Source organism: Cavia porcellus, unplaced genomic scaffold (genome assembly GCF_034190915.1).
Source record: "Cavia porcellus strain 051 isolate PalLab524CR breed Dunkin Hartley unplaced genomic scaffold, mCavPor4.1 scaffold_5, whole genome shotgun sequence".
NCBI lineage: Eukaryota > Metazoa > Chordata > Mammalia > Rodentia > Caviidae > Cavia > Cavia porcellus.
Window position 1 is genome coordinate 52,075,953 of NW_026947488.1, and position 20,176 is coordinate 52,096,128.

General features: G+C 41.6%; 1 protein-coding gene across 2 annotated transcripts in view; it reads right to left on the reverse strand.

Annotated features, from left to right (window-relative positions):
• Positions 1 to 1,845: 1,845 nt before the first annotated feature.
• Positions 1,846 to 20,176, reverse strand: part of Prkar2a (protein kinase cAMP-dependent type II regulatory subunit alpha) — an 81,513-nt gene continuing 63,182 nt past the window's right edge. For both annotated transcript variants that reach the window (XM_003476653.5, XM_063248826.1), the window contains exons 6-11: positions 18,538 to 18,691; positions 13,810 to 13,911; positions 13,574 to 13,648; positions 8,360 to 8,425; positions 6,367 to 6,508; positions 1,846 to 5,621 (exon numbers count right to left, since the gene is read on the reverse strand). In XM_003476653.5, the coding sequence (XP_003476701.1) occupies positions 5,488 to 5,621; positions 6,367 to 6,508; positions 8,360 to 8,425; positions 13,574 to 13,648; positions 13,810 to 13,911; positions 18,538 to 18,691 (673 nt within the window). In that variant the 3' untranslated portion in view covers positions 1,846 to 5,487. The remainder of the gene's footprint in view (positions 5,622 to 6,366; positions 6,509 to 8,359; positions 8,426 to 13,573; positions 13,649 to 13,809; positions 13,912 to 18,537; positions 18,692 to 20,176) is intronic.

Consider the following 20,176-nt stretch of genomic DNA (forward strand, 5'->3'; position numbering starts at 1 on the left):
AAGCCAATCAGTCCAAAAGAGAAACCATGGAAGATACAACCACAGGTGATGACAAGGGGGTGGGGTTGCCCAAGCCATGGAGTACACTTTTGTCCTGGGTGCTGGCCACACACCCACAAGATCTGATGTGTGCCAAGTGGAGTTTTGGTTTTGTTTTGTCTCATGGATTGCTTTATTTTTGGGGGGTGGGCAGGTACTGGGAATGAACTCAGGACTATGTTTCCCAGGCACTGCACCACTGAGTTAAATCCTCAGCCCATCCCACTGGTTTCTACCCCATTTTTCTGTTTTGGAATGAGAAATGTTCTCTTATGGAATGTTTACCTTGTGCCACTGTGTCAGCAGTTTATTGATTTTTATAGGGGCTCACAACTAAAAGTTCACTAAGTCTCAGAGGAGACCTTGGACTTAAAGAGTTTTCAGCAATGCTGAAGCTGTTAGGGTTTTGGCAACTCTTAAAGAGCTAGACTAACTCAGGAGGCGAGGCAGGAGGATTGCTGTGAGCTGAAGACCAGCCTGGGCTACAAAGCAAGCTCAAGGCCAGCCTGAACTGCACAGTGAGACCCTGTTTCAAAAAAAAAAAAAAAAAGTTAGAATAAATGTATTTTTATATATAGAGGTGCACAAGCCTTTCGGGGGCCAAGAACAGAATGTTATGGTTTATATCTAGATGCTCCCCAGAGCCTCATGCTCTCACAGGTGAGGCTAGTGGAAGGTAATGAATTATGGGAGCCTTAAAGCTGATATGCTGCTAGGAGCTGGATTGGCAGTCTCTATAGGCATGACCTAGATGGGTGTGTCTCCTTTCCTAGCTCCTTCCTTGATCTGCTTCCGGAAGATGAGCTGCTTTTTCCTGCTATGGTATTCTGCCATTGTGGTCTACCCACAGACTGACCTCTGAACTGAAATAAACCTCTTCCTCCTTTAAACTGTGGTGTCTTAGCAGCAAGAAAGTGATGAAGACATCCAGGAAGCCCAGGATGGACCTCAGCAGCTGCTAATCCTTTAGGTTTGAAGTGTCAGGAATGAGCTGAGTGTGAGTGTAGTGGTACACACCTACAAACCCAGCCTTTCAGGGCCTGAGGCAGGAGGGCCACCATGAGCTTGAACCCATCCTGAGTACATAATGAAATCAAGACCAGCCTTAACTACATAGTGGGACCATGTTTTTTAATTGTATCAACTTGGCTGGGCCATGGAGTTCTGATATTTAATCACTCATTATTGGCTCTGGGTGAGATTAACATTTAACTTGGTAAGCTGAAAAAAAACAAAAACCCAGGCTGCTCTCTCTAATGTGGTGAATCTTATATATCAGGTGAAAGCATGATTAGAATAAAAAGCCTAACCTTTCCCAAGTAGAAAACTATTTTCCCTTATGACTACCTCTGAACTGACACCGTAGCTTTCATACTGCCTTCAGACTCAAACAGAAACATCAGATCTTTCTGAGCTTTGAGCCTTCTGGCGTTTACACAATAACTGTAGCACTAGCTCTCTTGGTTCTTTAGCCTTTGGACTCAAGATTGAAACTAAAGGTCTCTCTCTCATTGCTTCTTTGACAAACCCTCAGTAGTGACCCCAGGTCTTCTACCTTTTAGGAGCCCATACACTAATCTAAAGACCATATCTGCCAGATGTGTGCTGGTGCTTACCTGTAGTCCCAGCACCTGGGAGGCCGAAGCAGGAAGGTTACCTGAGTTTGACATGGGCATCAACCCAAGTTACATAGTGAGTTTAAGGTCAGCCTAAATCTGTTTCAAATACCTGAAAGCACATTTCCCAGATGAGTCCTGTGATGATCTGGAAGAGAGAGAAAAGACACAAGACCACTAGACAATCAGACAGGATTTGTCAGCCTTTATTAACCAAGAGGGAAGCCAAGCCCTAGAGTTTCCTTTAAAAAAACCTCAACTTTGCTCATGGCAAACAATGATTTAACTCTTAATGATTTTTAATTATAAGTATATTCAATACCACAGAAAAACTGATTGCTTTCCAATCATTCTTCTGAGATTAAAGTACAAGTGTAAAACAAGTTAACATAAGAATCACCCCGACGACTTAAAAAAATTCCAACTGAAAGACATTTCAAACACTGTGTAGAACTCAGGACTAAAAAATAACCTTAAAACATTTTTACCTGTGAGGTAGCACAATAATGCTGAATTCGGTATCTTTTTATTACAAGCTTAAAAAAACAATGAGGACTCTACCTTTTGATCAAGGTGGGCTAAATGATTCTCTGAAAATCCCCCCATGAGATTAGTGACAGTTTTCTTTCATTCTTTTTTTATTTATTTTTTTAAATTTGTTTTAAAAGTATAAAGATAGCCCTGCTAGTGTGTGAAAGGAAACTCATGGGAAGGCTGCTTCCCATAACAAGACATAAGAATCACTGAGGAATATCAGCAGTCAAGACAAGAGGAACAAGAGGTAACAACAGTGAACAACCAGAACAACTTGTATCTTAGCTAGACTGATTTTACAAGTGCCTGTCAAAAACAAAAATTCTAACAGCAGCCCATTGAGAACAAAAGATAAAAGATGACATTCATGGGTCTTTTTCCTTTGTCTCTGTGCAAAATGCTTCTGCTTTTTCTAAATGAGAGTAGACTGCATTTTGTGACACGACCCGACATGCTGTGCTGCCCGGGACGCCCACCGTGAGCACGGGACCTGGGCACTTGGGGTAAACACCATCTCTCTTGGCTGGAGAACTACTGCTTGCCACTTTGCTGCTGAATTCGCTCACTAAATTGCTCAGAGAAACCTCCCTCTTGGTTTCTGAGACTATATAACAATTATATGTAACATAATAATTCTATATGGAGACTATGGACCAAGAGAGTAAAAACACAAACTTTTCCTTCAGAAAATTCAGCCAAGAGGAGAGAGAGAGAAAAACAGGGCCAAAGGAAGGGAAATATTGCAGGTTGGACCTCAAGCCTCTCAGAAACATTCTGTGCCATCCAAAATCAATAACAAAAATAGGAAAGAGAGCACGAAGCTCGAACCCTTAAATGAAAACATGACACAACAAAGGAATCCCTTTCCAATATGTGTTCCTCTCTGTGAGCCTCAGCTGTCAGTGCCGAGCTCGCTGGGGACACTAGCCCTGTCAAACTTGGTCTGCCAACTCAAGGCTGAAAAGGAGAGTGGGATGCAGTGGTAATGGCTTTGTTCTTCCTCTCTCACGCGGCTCCTCAATGTCCCCTTCCCCCAAGCTAGAGGCCTGTCTCTTCTACTCCCCTGCCCAGGGGACTCACATGCAGTCAGAGTCTGGACTGATGAGCCTAAGTTCACTGGATTTAAAGCAGGACATGAAATTGTTGAGTTCTCACTTAAGAACAGTACCATCAATGCGTCATGATGACAAGGAGGGCTTTGTAAAAGGAAAGAGGGGGACTTGTGAGAAGGCCCGCTCCTGCAGCCTGACAGAGTAACTGGCACAGGATTCGGAGGGACCTAACCGATGCTGGCATGAAAAAGTACACAGCATGTCTTCTCAGCATCTGAGCAGTCCTGACAAGGCCTGGGGCTGAACTTCTGTGTCACTCTTGAAGCCCAATGCACCTGCTATCTTTGCAAGAAACAGCTGTGATTCTTGTCTGGTAAAGTACAAGGCCAGCTTTCTGCATTTACTGGACAACAAAGCAACACTATAGAAAAGAACCTTAAAAAGATGTGGGATTACCACAGGGGGCTTTCCCAGTGCTAGCTGCCTGTTTTGGAGTATTAATTACACACAACCTTTCATGAGTCTCAGAGTTGCAACACAGGTTACCCAGGGCAGTCTGAAAAGGAGTTCTACTTCATGGATCCCTTGTAGCATCTGAGTCTAAGTCATTCTGAATTTTAAAAAATCATTCTGAAATACAGCTAATTAGGATCATTATAATTTTACGTGCTAAAATTAAAAGGTTAAAAAATATTTTAAATACAACTTAAATCATCATCTTTGGGGATAAACAAGTAGAACCCAAAATATCCCAATATCTGAATTAGGTCTTCAGTCATTTTATGAAACTGAAAGTGATGCTTTTTGTTCTCTTTTGTATGGTGCTGAGGACTGAACCCAAAGCTTCATGCTTGTTAAATTGAGTACACTACCACTGAGCTATGTCCCCAGTCCCAGTGATGCCAGTTTTTGGAAAGTAACACCAACAATTTTTGGAACTTTAGAATGACTATCTGGGCAGCTGGCAAGCTACATACAGATGAATACATCCAATGGGAATTCCCTTAACAGATAACTTTTTTTTCCTTTTTTGAGACAGGATCTTGCTATGTAGTTCAGGCTGGCCTTGAACTCAATATATAGCATAGGCTGGCCTCAAACTTGGAAGAAATCCTCCTGTCTCAGCCTCCAAGTGCTGGAACTACAAGTATGCACCACCATTTCTCACTGAAAAACTTTCTTTAAAAAAAAAAAAAAAAAAAGCTTATGAAGAGTTTAAAAATAGATGGTTCAACAACCAAACTATGCAGCAACTCAAGCAGAAGCAAATGGCTACCTGCACAGCACAGTTTCTTGCCAACATACTGCCACTTGCTAGTAGAAGCATCTGGGAACATGAGATGGCAGGACCTGTTGAGTATTCAATTCAGATAAAGAACAGCACCTTCTACCAACCGGTACCACACACTAGCCAAATGTGCTCAATGGCCACTCTTGGCTTCTTATAAATGGATGGCAATTCATTCACTCATGTAAACTGCAGAATTAAACATGACATCCACCAAAACAAAAGGAAAAACTTCTAACCCAGCGAAACCTTTCCTGGCTCTCTACTACTGGTAAAACGTACTAAATCCAAAGTTTAAAGCTCCAACATGGGTTCTATCCTCAGTCTGCTCTGAAGTACTAACCTGCCTTTCTTTAAGTATCAGTGTGGGCTTGCAAACGGTCTGATATGTGAAGCTGTCAGCAGGCAGTATCATGCCAGTGACCACGGACCTGCATCACACCTGATACCATTTCCTACTATCAAATCAAAGGCAGCAATTGTGAACACATTATGGACTTTCTCAAAGGACAGGAGACTGACGGTTATATTTCCTCCTTTGAAAAAGTCTGGAGGAGGGTGTTTACAGTTGTACAACAGGTTTCTGCAGACTTTAGGGTAACTTCCAAAAGTAGTAAGTAGCAGCAAGAGGAAAGGAAGATGTTTACACTTTGGACTTTGTATCAGGCACTTAAATTGTTGGAGAGACATGCCATTCTGAACCAAAGATGTGAAAACCGCTGGAGTAATCATCATGAGTGGTTTAATAATGGGCTTTCAGACGCAAAGTGGAGGTGTGGGTCAAATCTCTTGCTCATCCTTCAGTGCTTTCAAATTTTCTAAATGCCCAAACCACAGCAATCGCAGCAGTGGAGGCAACAGCAGGAACGGTTCTGTCATGTCTATTTTCTGGACATGTTCTGGGGCTGACTGGAAGGGGTCTGGTGTCACACTGAGAAGGCTCTGGGAAGTGGCACATCTATTGTCCAGGGTCGGTCAGATCCAAGCTGGAGCCAAACATCTTCACTAGCTGCTCTTCATAGTGTGAGATATTTCTCTTCATAATGTCCATGCAGGGCCCCAGGAGTCTCTCAAATGCTTGAACATCCATAACTGTATTGTTAAAAAGAAGGGGCGGGGGAGGGGGGGAGAATGAGTTTTCTACACAAAGAATTCAAGTAATTTCCCCCATGCCAGCCTTCTTCTAAATATACCCACAGGAATACATAAACACACTAACTCACAGGTTCTTGGAAAAAGAGCTGTCTCTGCATGAATGGAGCAAGATGAGGTCGTCTAAATTTAGGATTTGCAAGACAGGTGTAGGAGTGTACAGCTATAATCCCAGAACTCTGAGGCAGTGAGACAGGATGATCCCAACCTTAAACCCAGCCTGGGTAACTCAGCAAATTAGCAAGTCACTGTCTCTAGTTTAAAAAGGGGGGAGATAAGGGGATTCCATCCAAGATAATAATTCAGTAAATTTAAAATTTAGAGAGTCCAAGAGTACCTACTTGCTCTGTCTTTGCATAGCCTTCCTGCTCTTTTCAGATGACTGGATGGGGGGGTGCCTGTCTCACAGGCTGTACTCAGTGCTCAGAGATGTCTATTAGGGTACTGGGACTGTAGCTCAAGGGTGGTGTGTGGCTTAGCATGTGTGAGGCGCTGGGTTCAATGTCCAGTAAACTCCCACTGAAAAAGTTCACTGAAAGAAAATATTATCCCATCTCTGGTTGGTGACACAAACTGTCCATGCCTAAATGTGAGTGACAGCTGGTAGAATAAAGCAAGGCCTGCTGATGGGAAAAAAATCCTGCACATTAGAAAAAGGTATTAATGCATGAAGAATTTTTCTTACCTAAACAGGTGACATTTCCAACTGCATAAGCTGAAGCAGCTCTAGGCTTGTTGGTGACTAATGCGAGCTCTCCAAAGTACTGTCCCTTGTGGCAGCGGGCAATCTCAACCTCCTGGTTCCCAGCATCCTTGTTTGTTTTAGTCTATATCAGGCAGAGAACAGGACCTGAACTCATTAGGATCATAGCTGGCCATGTCTAGCTGTACACATTCACGCTTCTCAGGACATTCAACACAATTACAGAGAAACTAACTGGCACAGGCTTTACCTGCAACACGTGAATTCCACGTACTCATTTCAGTGGTCTGGTTTCATCACAAGAGTTGGCTTTCCCTGGGGCCTCACCTGAAACCTAGTGTTTTTTCAAGTAATGGCCAAATACCAAGAGGAAAGGTGCAGAGCATCTTTGGGGAGATGTCAGCTTCTGCTGTAGAGTGGGAAAGACAAGGTCTTCTGCTAATTCTTTCTAAAGTACAAACTTCTCTTAGATAATAAGCCACAACCCTGGGATCTCTCTTTGATTTGAGACTATGCCTATCTAAGCTATTCTTTACAGAGACAAACATTCTAAGTATTATCTGTATATTGATTGAGTTCCCCTGCTCCCCATTTTTAGGAATAGTTAAGTAAATATTTTATAATCTATTACATTGTACTGATATCCAGAATTTCCTATTTTGTTTTTTTATTAATCTGTCCTACTGAGCTAAGCAGTAATTTGAATAAAAAATTATTCACAGGGCTGGGGATTTAGCTCAGCGGCATAAGCACCTTCCATGCAAGTGTGTGGTTGTGAGTTCGATCCCTGGTACCGATGAAAAACGAAAAAGACAAAAAAAAAATTATTCATAATTTATTAGCAAGAATTAGCCTCAGCCTGGTATGGTGGTGTACACCTGTAATCCCAGCACTCAGGAGGCTGAAGAGGACTACTCCAAGTTCGAGACCAGCCTGAACTTCACAGTGACACCGTCTCAAAAAACAAAACCAAAAAAATCTTTAGTCTCAAATCTCTAAGAACCACTTTCAGTTGCAGGCAGAGAAGTAACTGTTTACTTGTTGTGAAGGTTAAGTTCACTAGCTCACATGGTTTGACCTGTCTTCCTTTCCTGCTTCTGCAGTGACCTGTGAAGCTGGAGCTGGAGCTGGTTACTCCACTGCACTTCTACAGCAGCTCCAGGACTGCAGAATGGTTCTCACCCATTGAGTCCCTTCTCTAGAAGAGCACTTCTAACCCTCTCAGATACTTACGTCAGCTCTTCCATAACCCTGATTTCCCTAAAATGCAGACTTTGATTCAGCGGATCTGGAGTAGAGCCCACAGCTTGGCCTTTTTTGCTTTTGTCTTTTGACACAGGATCTCACTATGTAGTCCAGACTGGCCTCAAACTCAAGGTGATCTTCCTGCCTCAGCCTCCTGAGTGCTGAGATTACAGGTGTGTGTTGCCACATCCAGCATCTCTGCCTTTTTGACAATCCTCCAATTCCTAGGTCTTTTCATCCACCAACGGCCCACATCATTCACTCACTCATTCATTTGTTTTCTGGTTTTGGAGACAAGGTCTCACTGTGTGGTCCAGGCTGGCTCGAGCTCACTGTGTATTCAGGCTGGCCCTGAGCTCCTGGTGATTCTCCTGGCTCAGCCACCCAAGTGCTAGGTGTGTGCCCTTATGCCTGGTTCTCAAATGGCCCTAATAATATACAATGTCCTGCAGATCTCCCCTGACAGGAAGCTCTCTGCATGTTCATCCTAGTATGTGTTTTCCTTAGGCAACTGCCACATTTTTTATTATCTTTTTCTTATTTGCCTGTATCAAGAGGCAAAGGCAGGAGCACCAGAGGGAAACTGATCCCTCATAAACGAATGTCTTTCAGTCTGGGTCTCTGGCACTTACCAAAATGACGGCTTGAGACCCTAACACATTTTACACTTGTGTGACACAGTACTTGTGCGTGCGCCTAGCTCTGGGTCCTTTCATCCACATGCACTCACCTTGCTCCTGATCATGATACGTACTTCGCCAGATTCAACGATATAAAAGCAGTCAGCCTTCTCACCCTGAAAGGCAGGAGGAGATGAGAGCCACACACAGCATGAAGAGAAACATACAAATAGACTGTCTTCTCATCTCCTGAACACCAATCTGTTCTTATATCCAGCTCCACAAATGAATCAATGGCTAACAAATTCAGAACAATCACCATGGACATTAACTCAACCATGACTGACACATTACTCATCTTCTTTGTTGTTGTTTTTTGTAGCAAGGACTTGCTGTATAGCCTAGGCTAGTCTTAAACTCACAATGATCCTTATACGAAGCCTCCTGAGTACTGGGACTACAGCTGTGCACCACCATAGCTGGTTCTCCTTTTTTCTTTTTTTCATCTTTTTGAGACAGAGTCTCACTATGCAGTTCAGACTGGCCTTGACCTCACTTTGTAGCCCAAGCTGGTATAGAACTTGAAATAATCCTTCTGCCTCAGCCTCCCAAATGCTGGGATTACAGGCGTATGCCACCACACCCAGCTTTCTCCCATCTTTTAAATACTTACTTTTTTTTTTGTCTTTTTCATTTTTATTGGTACCAGGGATCGAACTCATGACTGCCTGCTTGCAAGGCAGGCGCTTATGCCACTGAGCTAAATCCCCAGCCCCTTACTTACTTACTTTTAAATACATTTATACTTAAAATATTTTTAAATGCCATGAATATGAGCTGGCTGCCCACTGCATAAAGAAGTGCTGTTCTGACAGCTTATCTGACTTGCTGTTGAAACTTGTGACAGGATGAGTAACCAAGACTGCTGCACAGTGTCGCAGTATTCCCTGGAAGAGGGGCTTTAGACATAATCTTGATTATCAAATAGCCCTCAAGAGGACAGTGTGGATCTGGAACTCCCTGGCTCTGACACCACTTTTTATAAGCCTCAGGATTTTCTTGGCTTGTTTTGACTTTAAACCATCTGCGTGATTAGTCAATGCAGGCAACTCAACAACTTAATTCACCAAGGACCTACTCTGTGCCAGGCTCTATTCTAGGGATGTGATACATCACCAGACTGACGAATAATACGGTGGGGTGAATCTACCATCAGCAGCTACCACAATAAACCAGTGCTGGAGAGTGGGAAGTGCTACAAGGAAAGAGCATGTGGATACGGAATCTCAAGGGCTGGAGGAGGAGCTGCCTACTATACACGATGGGGCTTCCCTGAGTGGGTGAGCTCTGAGCAAAAGCTAGATGGAAGTGAGACAGACAGGCAAGCAGGTACAGAAGAGGGCTTCAGGCACACTTCCATCTTGACCCTGAATGACTAATTTCTAAAGCAATGACACAGACAATGGGTAATCCAGTACTAATCACGTGTGCCCACTCCAGGTAGGTGTGGGGTCTACTGGGAACCTATATTTCTGAGCACTTGGAAGACTCTCTCTCTCTGACCACCAGAACTGAGGCAGATGCTCCTGAGTCAGTCTAATCTAAGGACACATTACTGCCTCACCAGAGAGAAAACTTATAAAGGAGACTTTGTGCTGTTATGTTGCTGACCTCGAACTCATTTGGCAGTCCAGGCTGGTCTTCAACTTGCAGCAATCCTCCTGCTTCAGTGTGTGCCACCACACCTCAGCTTCATTTTTCACTGATTTTTGTATAGGATGAGAAACAGGGACCTAGTTTCCACATGGGGTATCTAAGTGTTTTCAGCATGATTTGTTACAAAGGTTATCTTTTCTCCAGCATATGCTTTCTTGGTTCCTTCGCCAAGAATCCGAGAGCTCTACATGGCTTTGTTTCTGTGTGTTCTATCAGCATCCTCTATCCCATTAGTTTATTTTGGTGCCAGTATCATGCTATTTTTGTTAGTGTTCCCTCGTAGTGTAATTTGAGATCAGGCATTTTGATGTCTCCAACCTTGCTCTTTTTGCTCAGGGTTGCTTTGGCTATTATGGACCTTTTGTGTTTCCATATGAATTCTTTTTTTAGTTCTATGAAGAATACAATTGGGGCTGGGGATTTAGCTCAGTGGCATAAGCGCCTGCCTTGCAAGCAGGCAGTCGTGAGTTCAATCCCTGGTACCAATAAAAAAAAAAAAAAAAAAAAGAATACTATTAGAATTTTGATGGAGATTACAATAAATCTATAGATAGCTTTTGGTAATATGGCCATATTGACAATATAAATTTTGCCAATCCATCAGCATAAGAGAGGTCTTTCTATCTTTGAGTGTCTTATCCAAGGTTTTTTTTCAGTGTTCTATAATTTTCATTGTAGAGGTCCTTCAATTCTTTGAATAGGTTGATTGCTATGAATGCTTCTTTTTTTCTTTTGTATTTTTACCGATACCAGGGATCAAACTCATGACCACAGGCTTGCAAGGCAGGCGCTTATGCCCCTGAGCTAAATCCCCAGCCCCTATGTATGCTTCTTTAAGCTGCTGTGGATAGTTATTTTTCTGATTTTCTTCCCTAGCTAGTTCACTGCTAATATATTTTAAAAGCTACTGATTTATGAATATGATTTTGTATCCTGTACAGAAATTTTTTTTTTAAATATTTTTTTTGGCCTTTTTCCTTTTTATTGGTACCGGGGATCGAGCTCACGACTGCCTGCTTACAAGGCAGGCACTTATGTCGTTGAGCTAAATCTCTAGCCCCTTGTACAGAAAATCTTAATGAATATGTTGACAGTTTTTTAAAGCAGGGCACAAAAGTACAAACTGGAGAAAAAGAGAAAAAGACAATAAACTGGACTCATCAAAATTTAAAACTTTACCCTTCAAAACCTACCACTGACTTGGACAGGGGGTCACATACCTGTAAACCTAGCACTTGGGAAGCTGAGATAGGACTGCCACAAATTTGAGGCCAGCTTTGGCTACACAGTGATTTTAAAGCCAGCCTGAATTACATAGTGAAATCATGTCTCAAAACATTAAAAAACAAAACAAAACAAAAGCTACTACTGAGAAAAATGAAGAAATGAATACAAAACCATCACAAATTGGCAGAATTACTTGCAAATTGTCCAATAAAGGATATATACTCAGAATATGTAAAGAACTCTTATAAAGATATATTACTTCATATTGACTAGAATAGCTAAAACCAAAAAGACTTCAGTGCCAAGTATTGGTGAGGATACAGAGCAACTGGAATGCCATATACGCTGGTGAGAATGAAAAGAGGTGCAGCCAATTTTCAAAACAGTTTGGCTGTTTGTTATAGTTAATACACATTTGCCACAAGACTCAGCAATTCCACCTAAAGTATTCACCCAAGATAATAAAACTATAAGCCAGGCACTACAGTGCATTTTTATAATATCAGCACTTGAGAGGCTGAGGCAGGAGAACTGCTGCAAGTTCGAGGCCAGCCTGGGTTACATAATGAGTCCCAGGCCAGTCTGAACTACACAACCAGACCCTGTCTTAAAAAAAAAAAAAAAAGTGGTAAATGGAAAAGACAAATCATGGTATATCCATATAATAGCAAATTATCCAGCAATAAAAAGGAATGATCTACTGATACCTAAGATATGGATAAATCTCAACAGTATTATGCTCAACAATATTATATATCCAAACATAAAAGCCTACACATTATTATGAATTATGACTCTATTTATATGAAATTCTGGAAAAGGAAATTCTACTGTGACAGCAGATTACTGATTTCTAGGAAAGAGGGTGTAAGAAAGCACACTAACTGCAAATATAAATGCAAGCACTGTGTGGGGTGATGAAATGCAGTATACCATGGTTGTGGAGATGGTTCTAATACTCTGAACTTAAAGCTAGTAATTTTACTGTATATAAAATACACCACAACAAAGTTGACCAACACAAACAAACCCCATAAAACAGTTTCTGATTTAGTAGGTCTGGTGTGGGGCCCACAAACTTTTATTTCTACTATTCTTAGATAATGCTGATGCTGCAGGTCCTGGGTTCTCCTTTTAAGAACCCTGCTTAACACACTGTCCAGAGTGGCCTATAGTAAGATGAGCATCATCTTATTCCTGTCAATTCATCTCCCAGAGCAGACACCACAGAAAGCACTGTAGTTTCTTATATCTCCTGACATATTTTCTAAGATCGGTGGGAGGGATTCAGGCATGAGACCTATGTAGCAGCTCTACCTAAGGACTGAGGAATTCTGGTCCCCGCTCTATGCTCAAGGATAGTCATATCACCCAACCCAAGAGAAGGAATGCTCCTCTAGTGCTCGTCAGACTCCAGGCAAAGAAGCTTATACCTAAGCCATGCATGGGACACACAGCTGTAAACCCTGCACTCAGGAGGCTGAGGCAGGAAGATTGTTTTACAAGTTCAAGGCAGGGGGCTGGGGGTTTAGCTCTGCGGCATAAGCACCTGCCTTGCAAGCAGGCGGTCGTGAGTTCGATCCCGGGTACCTATAAAAATGAAAAAGACAAAAAAAAAAAAAAAAAAAAAAAAAAAAAAAACAAGTTCAAGGCAGCTTAGGCTACAAAGTGAGCTCAAGGCCAGCCTGAACTACATAGTGAGACTCAATCTCAAAAAAATTTAAAAAAGGAAAAAGAAGAAGCTTATATCTGGAAAAGACCTAATACTATTTACACACAACTGAAAGTGCAAACACAACAGGCAAAACTATTACAGAGCATTCTAATTAAAATGGTTTGGTCCACTGTGTGGATTCTTACAGCATTCCAAAATAATGAGAAAAAGATGCAAGGAAATAAGAAAGATAGTTTACAGTTAAAGATATCTAATCACTGAATCCTGAGGACTTTGGTTTGTGTTGCCATAGCCAAAAGGATGCCTTTGTGTCAAATGTAGATCAAGTAGCAGGCATAACTCTTTGATCTTCCCCATATTTTAATGTGATAAATGAAGTTTACTCAAGGTCAAAACAAAATGACATCCAAAATAACAAACACAGGTTGGAGATGTGGCTCAGTGGTAGAGCTCTTGCCTTGTATGCACAAGACTCAATCCTCAGCACCACAAAAAACAAAAACACTAGAAAACCAAAAACAGTGGATGAAAGCAAGTGCCCGCATATATAGTGAGATGTCCATCAATGGCTTAGAGGACCCTGCACAAGGTGACCCAGTGCCCTGCAACATGAGCTCCCACAGGGGAGGAAACAGAGGTCTTAGGAGACAAGTGACAGCCTTTAGATAGTGAGTTGTAGGAAGGAAGCTTGCAAGGTCCAATTTACCTGCGTGATTATACGGTCTCCATCCTTATAGTTCTTTTCTCCTATCACATCCACAATCTTCATTCGTTCTGACACCTGAAACAATGGACACACTCACAAATTAGCAGGAAGATCTTTACTGAGAATCTTCTATCTATGCAACACAGAGTGGGTTAGAATAATAAGATCTGAAAACTCTAATGAGAGTTTTAATAACTTCTCTTAATCCTCTTAGACAACTTCTATTTAGACCTTACCTCTAATGATTTAAGGAGTGGCACAGACTCAATAAATGATTCAAATGTCTTCCTCTTTTTTGCATTGTTTTTCACTATGATTCTTCTAAAAGTCACCCGGTCCTGCAAGACAGAATAGGAAAATTCTAGTACATGCCTATGTAAGAGGACACATATAGTTTAATTAATTGGATCACAGCAAATATTAAGAGAACATTAATATTTAATATTAATAGTAAATATTAAGACAAAAGTAACTGTGTCTACTGAGTATTTATGTCAATTTCAGAATTATCACTGGAAAAAAACTGCCTGAATGGTGAGCCAGACAGCACCCCATAGGTAGTAGCTTCTTGCTGTTCAGTGCTCAGTGGGTGCCACCTATGGGTTATAAACACAACACAAAATAAAAAAACTTCCATCAGATATTTATGTGCTCACAGTCATTAATGTCAGAAGATAGCCTTCTAAAAAAGGAGGAAATAAAATAATCTCATGATTTTTGCCCTTGAGGAGTTTACAATCTTAATGAAAACACAAAACAAAATAGGGGAAATAAAAAATAGTTTTCCAGCAGAATTTGTTTGGGAGCTGAAAGGAGGGAGAAGGTTTAAACCAATGAAGAGACAGGGAGGATACCCAAGATGACAGGTAGGCATGTGGACAGCACCAGGACGTTAGGGAGCAATGGGTTCTCATCAGGAGACAGCTAGCCAGAGCTACAGTCAAGCTCTTCTCAGATATGTGCGGGAAGGGAACAAAGCCCTCCCACACATAATAGAGAATGTTAATTGATTAGTCTAAGGCTCCTAAATGGGTAAGCAGTGATTTGAACTTTCATCTCTGGCAGAACAAAAAGGTAGCCAGGGGACAGACACGTTTAGATGCGATGTGATTCACTGTACTGTACTGTACTATATTGTATTGCATTTTCAGACATCTTCTACTACCACAGTAGTTCAGGTTGGCCTCAAACTTGTGCTGATTCTCCTGCCTCAGCCTCCTGAGTGCTGAGATTATAGGCATGCACCACCATGCCTGGTTTATTTTAGCATTCTTAATGATCATACAGAAGTTGGGTGTAGAAATCACACAAAGGACAGCTGAACTGAGATGTCTAAATAGGTTTCCCTCATTTGTATTTCATCAGCCACAGAATAACCTTGTTTTATCCCATTCCATGTCTAATTTGTTTAGCCAGAAAAGTTACCTGCACTCCTTCCCTAGATTGCTACATAAAAGTTTGCTCTCTGACATTTAGCTAGATTCTGTTCCATTTCCTTCACTATCTATTGTGTGAAGGAGTCACTCAGTCTCCAACTGCTCAAATGATGCACTGTATCATTGAAAACATTACTTTCATACTTTGATATATTATGCCATTGATCTTTACAATTCAGTTTCAATACGTTTTTTGGACTAATCCAGGCTGAGGTGAAAAACTAAGAAAATGGCAGTGCCTGGGAGGTTAGGCAAGAGAATCACAAGTTGGAAGCCACCTCGGCAACTCAGTGAGACAAAAAAAGGGCTGGGGATGTAGCTCAGTGAGGTGGCAGCTCTGGGTTCAATCCCTAGTAACACTCTCCAACCCTCCAAAAAACAAAGAAAATATATAAAGATCATTACAATTACAATAGCAAACTATATTTATAGTTGAAAAGAAAACAAGAATGGCTTTTAAAGTACTTTGAGCCAGGTGTGGTGGTACATGCCTGTAATCCTAGCACTTGGGAGGCTAAGGCAGGAGGGTCACTGTTCAAGGCCTGCCTGAACTACTTAGGGAGACCAAGGCCAGCAAGATCTCAAAAAACCAAAACAGAGACTTATGTTTTGGGGCTCCGAGCCCATCTATGCAGCCTTCTCACTTCCCAGGACTCCTCACTCTGTGCAAGGGCAGCTGCTGTGGGTATGGAGGGTATGAAAAAGCACCAAGTATCAACTTAACCTTGGAGTATTTCCAAACAAAGCACTGGACCAGGAACTTCTAAAGGCACCAACTGCTCAGAGGGAAAGAGGGTCCCATGGGGAAACACTGCAACCCTGTGACCACAGGACTCCCCAGGAACATCTGTACTGACGTTTACTCAAGCCAGGAGAAAGGAGAAGCATCATGAGCATAGCGGCCATGGAGGCAGCTGCCATCACAGCAGAAGTACAGGATCCAGCTTGTGAAGCTCTCTGTCTTCCCTGCTCTAGCCTTGGCAGGCATTCCCAAGGCCTTGCAAAACACAAGAGGGTGGCTAGAGAGGACCCTCCAGGGGCTGGGGATTTAGCTCAGCAGCATAAGTGCCTGCCTTGCAAGCAGGCAGTCATGAGTTCGATCCCGGTACCGATAAAAAGGAAAAAGACCAAAAAAAAAGAGAGGACCCTCCAGGAGCTGCATTTCTGAGTTGGTACTGATGTTTGGGAGAGTTTGAGTTTGCAAAGCAAGTGAATGAAGCAAGGAAAAGACAGGGGCCCAGAGGTATCTTCATGGGTTACTGGACTTAGTATACTTTGTGTCTAGATGTCTTCCCAAAGCCTCATGCAGTCATGGGCAGGGGGCAGGTTAGGGTGCTTTTCAGAGATGGCTGAACTTAGAGTTTGTGATTCTTTTTTTTTTTTTTTCTCCCCCAAATCCATTTTATTTCAAGGATAAAAAGAAAAAAAGAAGAAGAAAAACTACAACAAAATTTCAAAACACGTCACCCAGGGGGCAACAATGGTACATACAATGCACATTGTCATCCCCAAATCATTGACTGATTCATGATGCAATGCTGGGATTAAGGATGTGAATGCTATACCTGCCCTAGGGCAGGTCCCCTGCATACAGTATAAGGGACAGAAAGGGGCATTTCCTTTGCCCTTTCTTGTGGCTTTTGCTGTCTTCCTCCATGGTGGACTGCTGCCCCTCTGCCATGTACCACCCTGCCTTAGAGCAGCTAGTTATAGACTGAAACTGCTATGAACTATGAGCTAAATAAATAAACCTTTCCTCCCCTTAACTTTGGGTACTGGATATTTTGTCTCAGCAATGAAAGAAAAGTAACTAAGATACTGACCTTAATTAAGACAGCAGGGAGAGAAAGAAAAGACTGCAAAAGACAAAAGTAGGAAGTGGGAAGGCAGAGCAGGAGTGTTAGGAGAGGAAGTCTCCGAAAGAAAGATTTGGTGAGCAGCACTACAGCCAATGAGAACCAGAGCTACTACCCACCCACTTGTCCCAGGCTCTGAATGCCCACAACTCATACTCCAAGTCACAAGGCAGTGATTTTATAGTCCATTGTAGGGCTGTTCTTTTGGGGCAGGAGTTTGAGACAGGGTCTTGCAAATAATTCTGGCTGTCCTTGAACTATGTAGCTCTAACTAGACTCAAACTCAGAGCTATCCTCCTATTGCAGCTTCCCAAATGCTGAGATTATAGGCATGCACCACGAGGCCTGACTTTCTGTTTTTAAATTCTTCCATTGAGACTTCCTGTTTGATTTAGAGATTACTTAGGAATTTATTAACTTGCAAGTGTTTGGAGATTTTTGTTACTGTTACTGATCTTCAGTTTCATTTCAGTAGTTACAGAACACACTTTGATTTCAATTTGTTTATACTTGTGAAGTCTTATGTCTCAGGATATGGTCTATTTTGGTAAATGTTTCACAGGTTTGAAAGGAGGATATATTTTGCAGTTGTGTGCACTGTTCTATTTAATTTTCTTCTCTCTTTCTCTCTCTCTCTCTCTACCTCCCTGTCCTTCTTATTTTTCAGTACTGGAGATTGAACCCAGGGCTTTCTCATTGGACTATATCTCTAGCCCTTTTGTACAATCTTGCCAAGTATGATGGAGCATGCCTGATCCACAACTAGAGAGGCTGAAGCAGGAGGACTACTGTAAGTTCAAAGCCAGCCTAGGCTACATGGGAATTCCAAGTCAGTCAGAACTACACAGCAAAACCTTGTCTCAAACAAGTGAGTGAGTGAGTGAGTGAGTGAACTCAAACAAGTGAGTGAGTGTGTGAGTATATACGTATAAATACATATATACATAAATTCTTAAAAAAACTTTAAGACAGATTGTCGATAAACTGTTAAATTGCCACATTAGGCTTGACCTTTCAATCCTCCTGTTTCAGCCTCCGAGTCCCAGAGTGCTGGGATTATATAGGCAAACCACTACATCTGGTTTAAAAGTGTTGTTAAAAAAAGTGTCGTTTGTTGTTTTTTTGAGATGGGGTTTCACTTATAATTCAGGCTTCATCTTACTATGTAGAACTAGGCTGGCCTCAAACTCACAGCAATCTTTCTGCCTCAGCCTCCAGAGTGATGGGATTACAAGTGTGCACCACCATGCTGGCTCTGTTTGTTTTGAGAGAGGGTTTCGCTAAATTACCCAGGCAGGACTTGAATTTATAATGCTCTAGCCTCAGTCCCCAAGTCCTGGAATTATACGTCTGCAGGTTTGCAGCACTATGCCCATTTTCTAGGCTACTTCTTGTATGGAGATTTATCATTTCTCTCTTTCTACCTGTCTAATGAAAACAAGAAAGGGAATAAGGGTCGTAACTAGTACAACATTGTAAGACTGGGTCTTATAAATGGTTATGCTTCTATAACTTACAGCAAATGGTTCATCTGATAAACCACTTTAAAGAATGGAAAAACACATTTGTAAAAGACCTTTCACAATGTCTTTCAGATAACTAGCTAATAAAAGACTACCTGAACCAACAGCCATGAGCCTAGGCCCAGAAGACACCCATTTTTCTCACTTACCAATCCCCACAGGGCACCCTCGGAGGTGGCGACAATGGTAGCAGCCCTCGGGGTATTGTACATCAGAGCGAGTTCTCCAAAGCTGCCACGATTGTCATACTGACCAACAGAACGCATTTGGTTATCTTTTGTTACTAAAATATCATACGTTCCCCTGAAAGAATGACAAGACATAATTACTTCTGATAACAAATTTAACAATTGCCAAGTATATATAACATAAAACAGAAGATTTCTGAAAGAATTTTGCAACTTTATACAAATGCAGCGGAGTTTTACATTTTGACTTCGTAGTATGTGATCCTGTCAAACACTTAATAGCATCTTTGTGGCATTCTTGGTACTTTCTATGTGAAGGATCATGTCACCTGAAGAGTTTTACTTCTTCTTTTCCAATCTGTGTGTTCTTCCTTCCTTTCGTTTTTGCCATATTGCAGTGGCTAGGACTGACCAGAAGTGGTCAGCACAAGCATCCTTTATTATTCTCAACGCTAAGGGAAAACCAATTTAACTTTCACTATTAAGTACAATGTTCACTTTAGATTTTTCGTGAATGCCTTGAGCTAGATTGGAAAAAATTCCTTTTATCCCTAGTATGATGAGCACTTTTATCATAAAATGGTGTTGAATTTTTGTCAAGTGCTCAGCTGCAGGTGCTGAAATGCCTGTATGGGTTTTCTTTCATAGTTTATTGAAAATCAGGATAAAACAAAAATAAATTATATATAATTATCTACCTACTGATTATGATTGCTAAAGAAAAATATTCAGAACTGACAAGCATTTGGAGAAATAAGCACTCTCCACTCTCCACGTAACACTGAGGTAAACATCAACCTTTCAAAGTGTCTGTAAGACATTTAACAGCCTACAGCAAATACCTTAAAGAGACAAAGAAACCTATACATAGCATTCCATTTCTAATCAAGCCAAGAAAATCAACAACACTGAAAAAAAGACAATTGCAGAATGCTTGCCAGGTAATATACATAATAGCAAAAATTACAAATAATTTGCTAATAAGAGGGGAAATAAATATATTTTATAAGCACATCATGTAGTCATTAAAAATGATGACATAAAAGTCAGGTATGCCATATAAGCCTCAAATACCAGCTCTCAGGTGGCTAAGCCAAGAGAGGATAGCATGGGCCACAGGATGAGTTCAAGGCCAGCCTAGACTACATAGTGAGACTCTGTCTCAAAAATAACCAACCAACTGGGCATGGTGGTGCACGTTTATAATCCCACTACTCAGGAGATGGAGGCAGATGGATCACAGAGAGTTCAAGGCCACCTAGTGAGTTCAAGGCCAGCCCGAACTACGTAGCTCTCTCAAAAATACAACACAACACAGAAACAGAAACACAAATAAAAACAAACCAAAACCAGGTCTGGTGGCACCTGCCTATAATCCCAGCTTTCTGGGAGGCTGAGACAAGAGGATTGCTGGGATCAAGGGAATCAACCTAGACTACACAGTGAGACTGTACGGCTTGAACCTGTCTCAAACTAGAAAAAAAGAAGAAAATCCACAAAAAAACGAACAAAAGTTCCAGCTACTTGCACAAGGCTAAGCCAGGAGGCTCACAAGTTTGAGGACAACCTGGGTAACTTAAGCAAGACCTTGTCTCAAAAA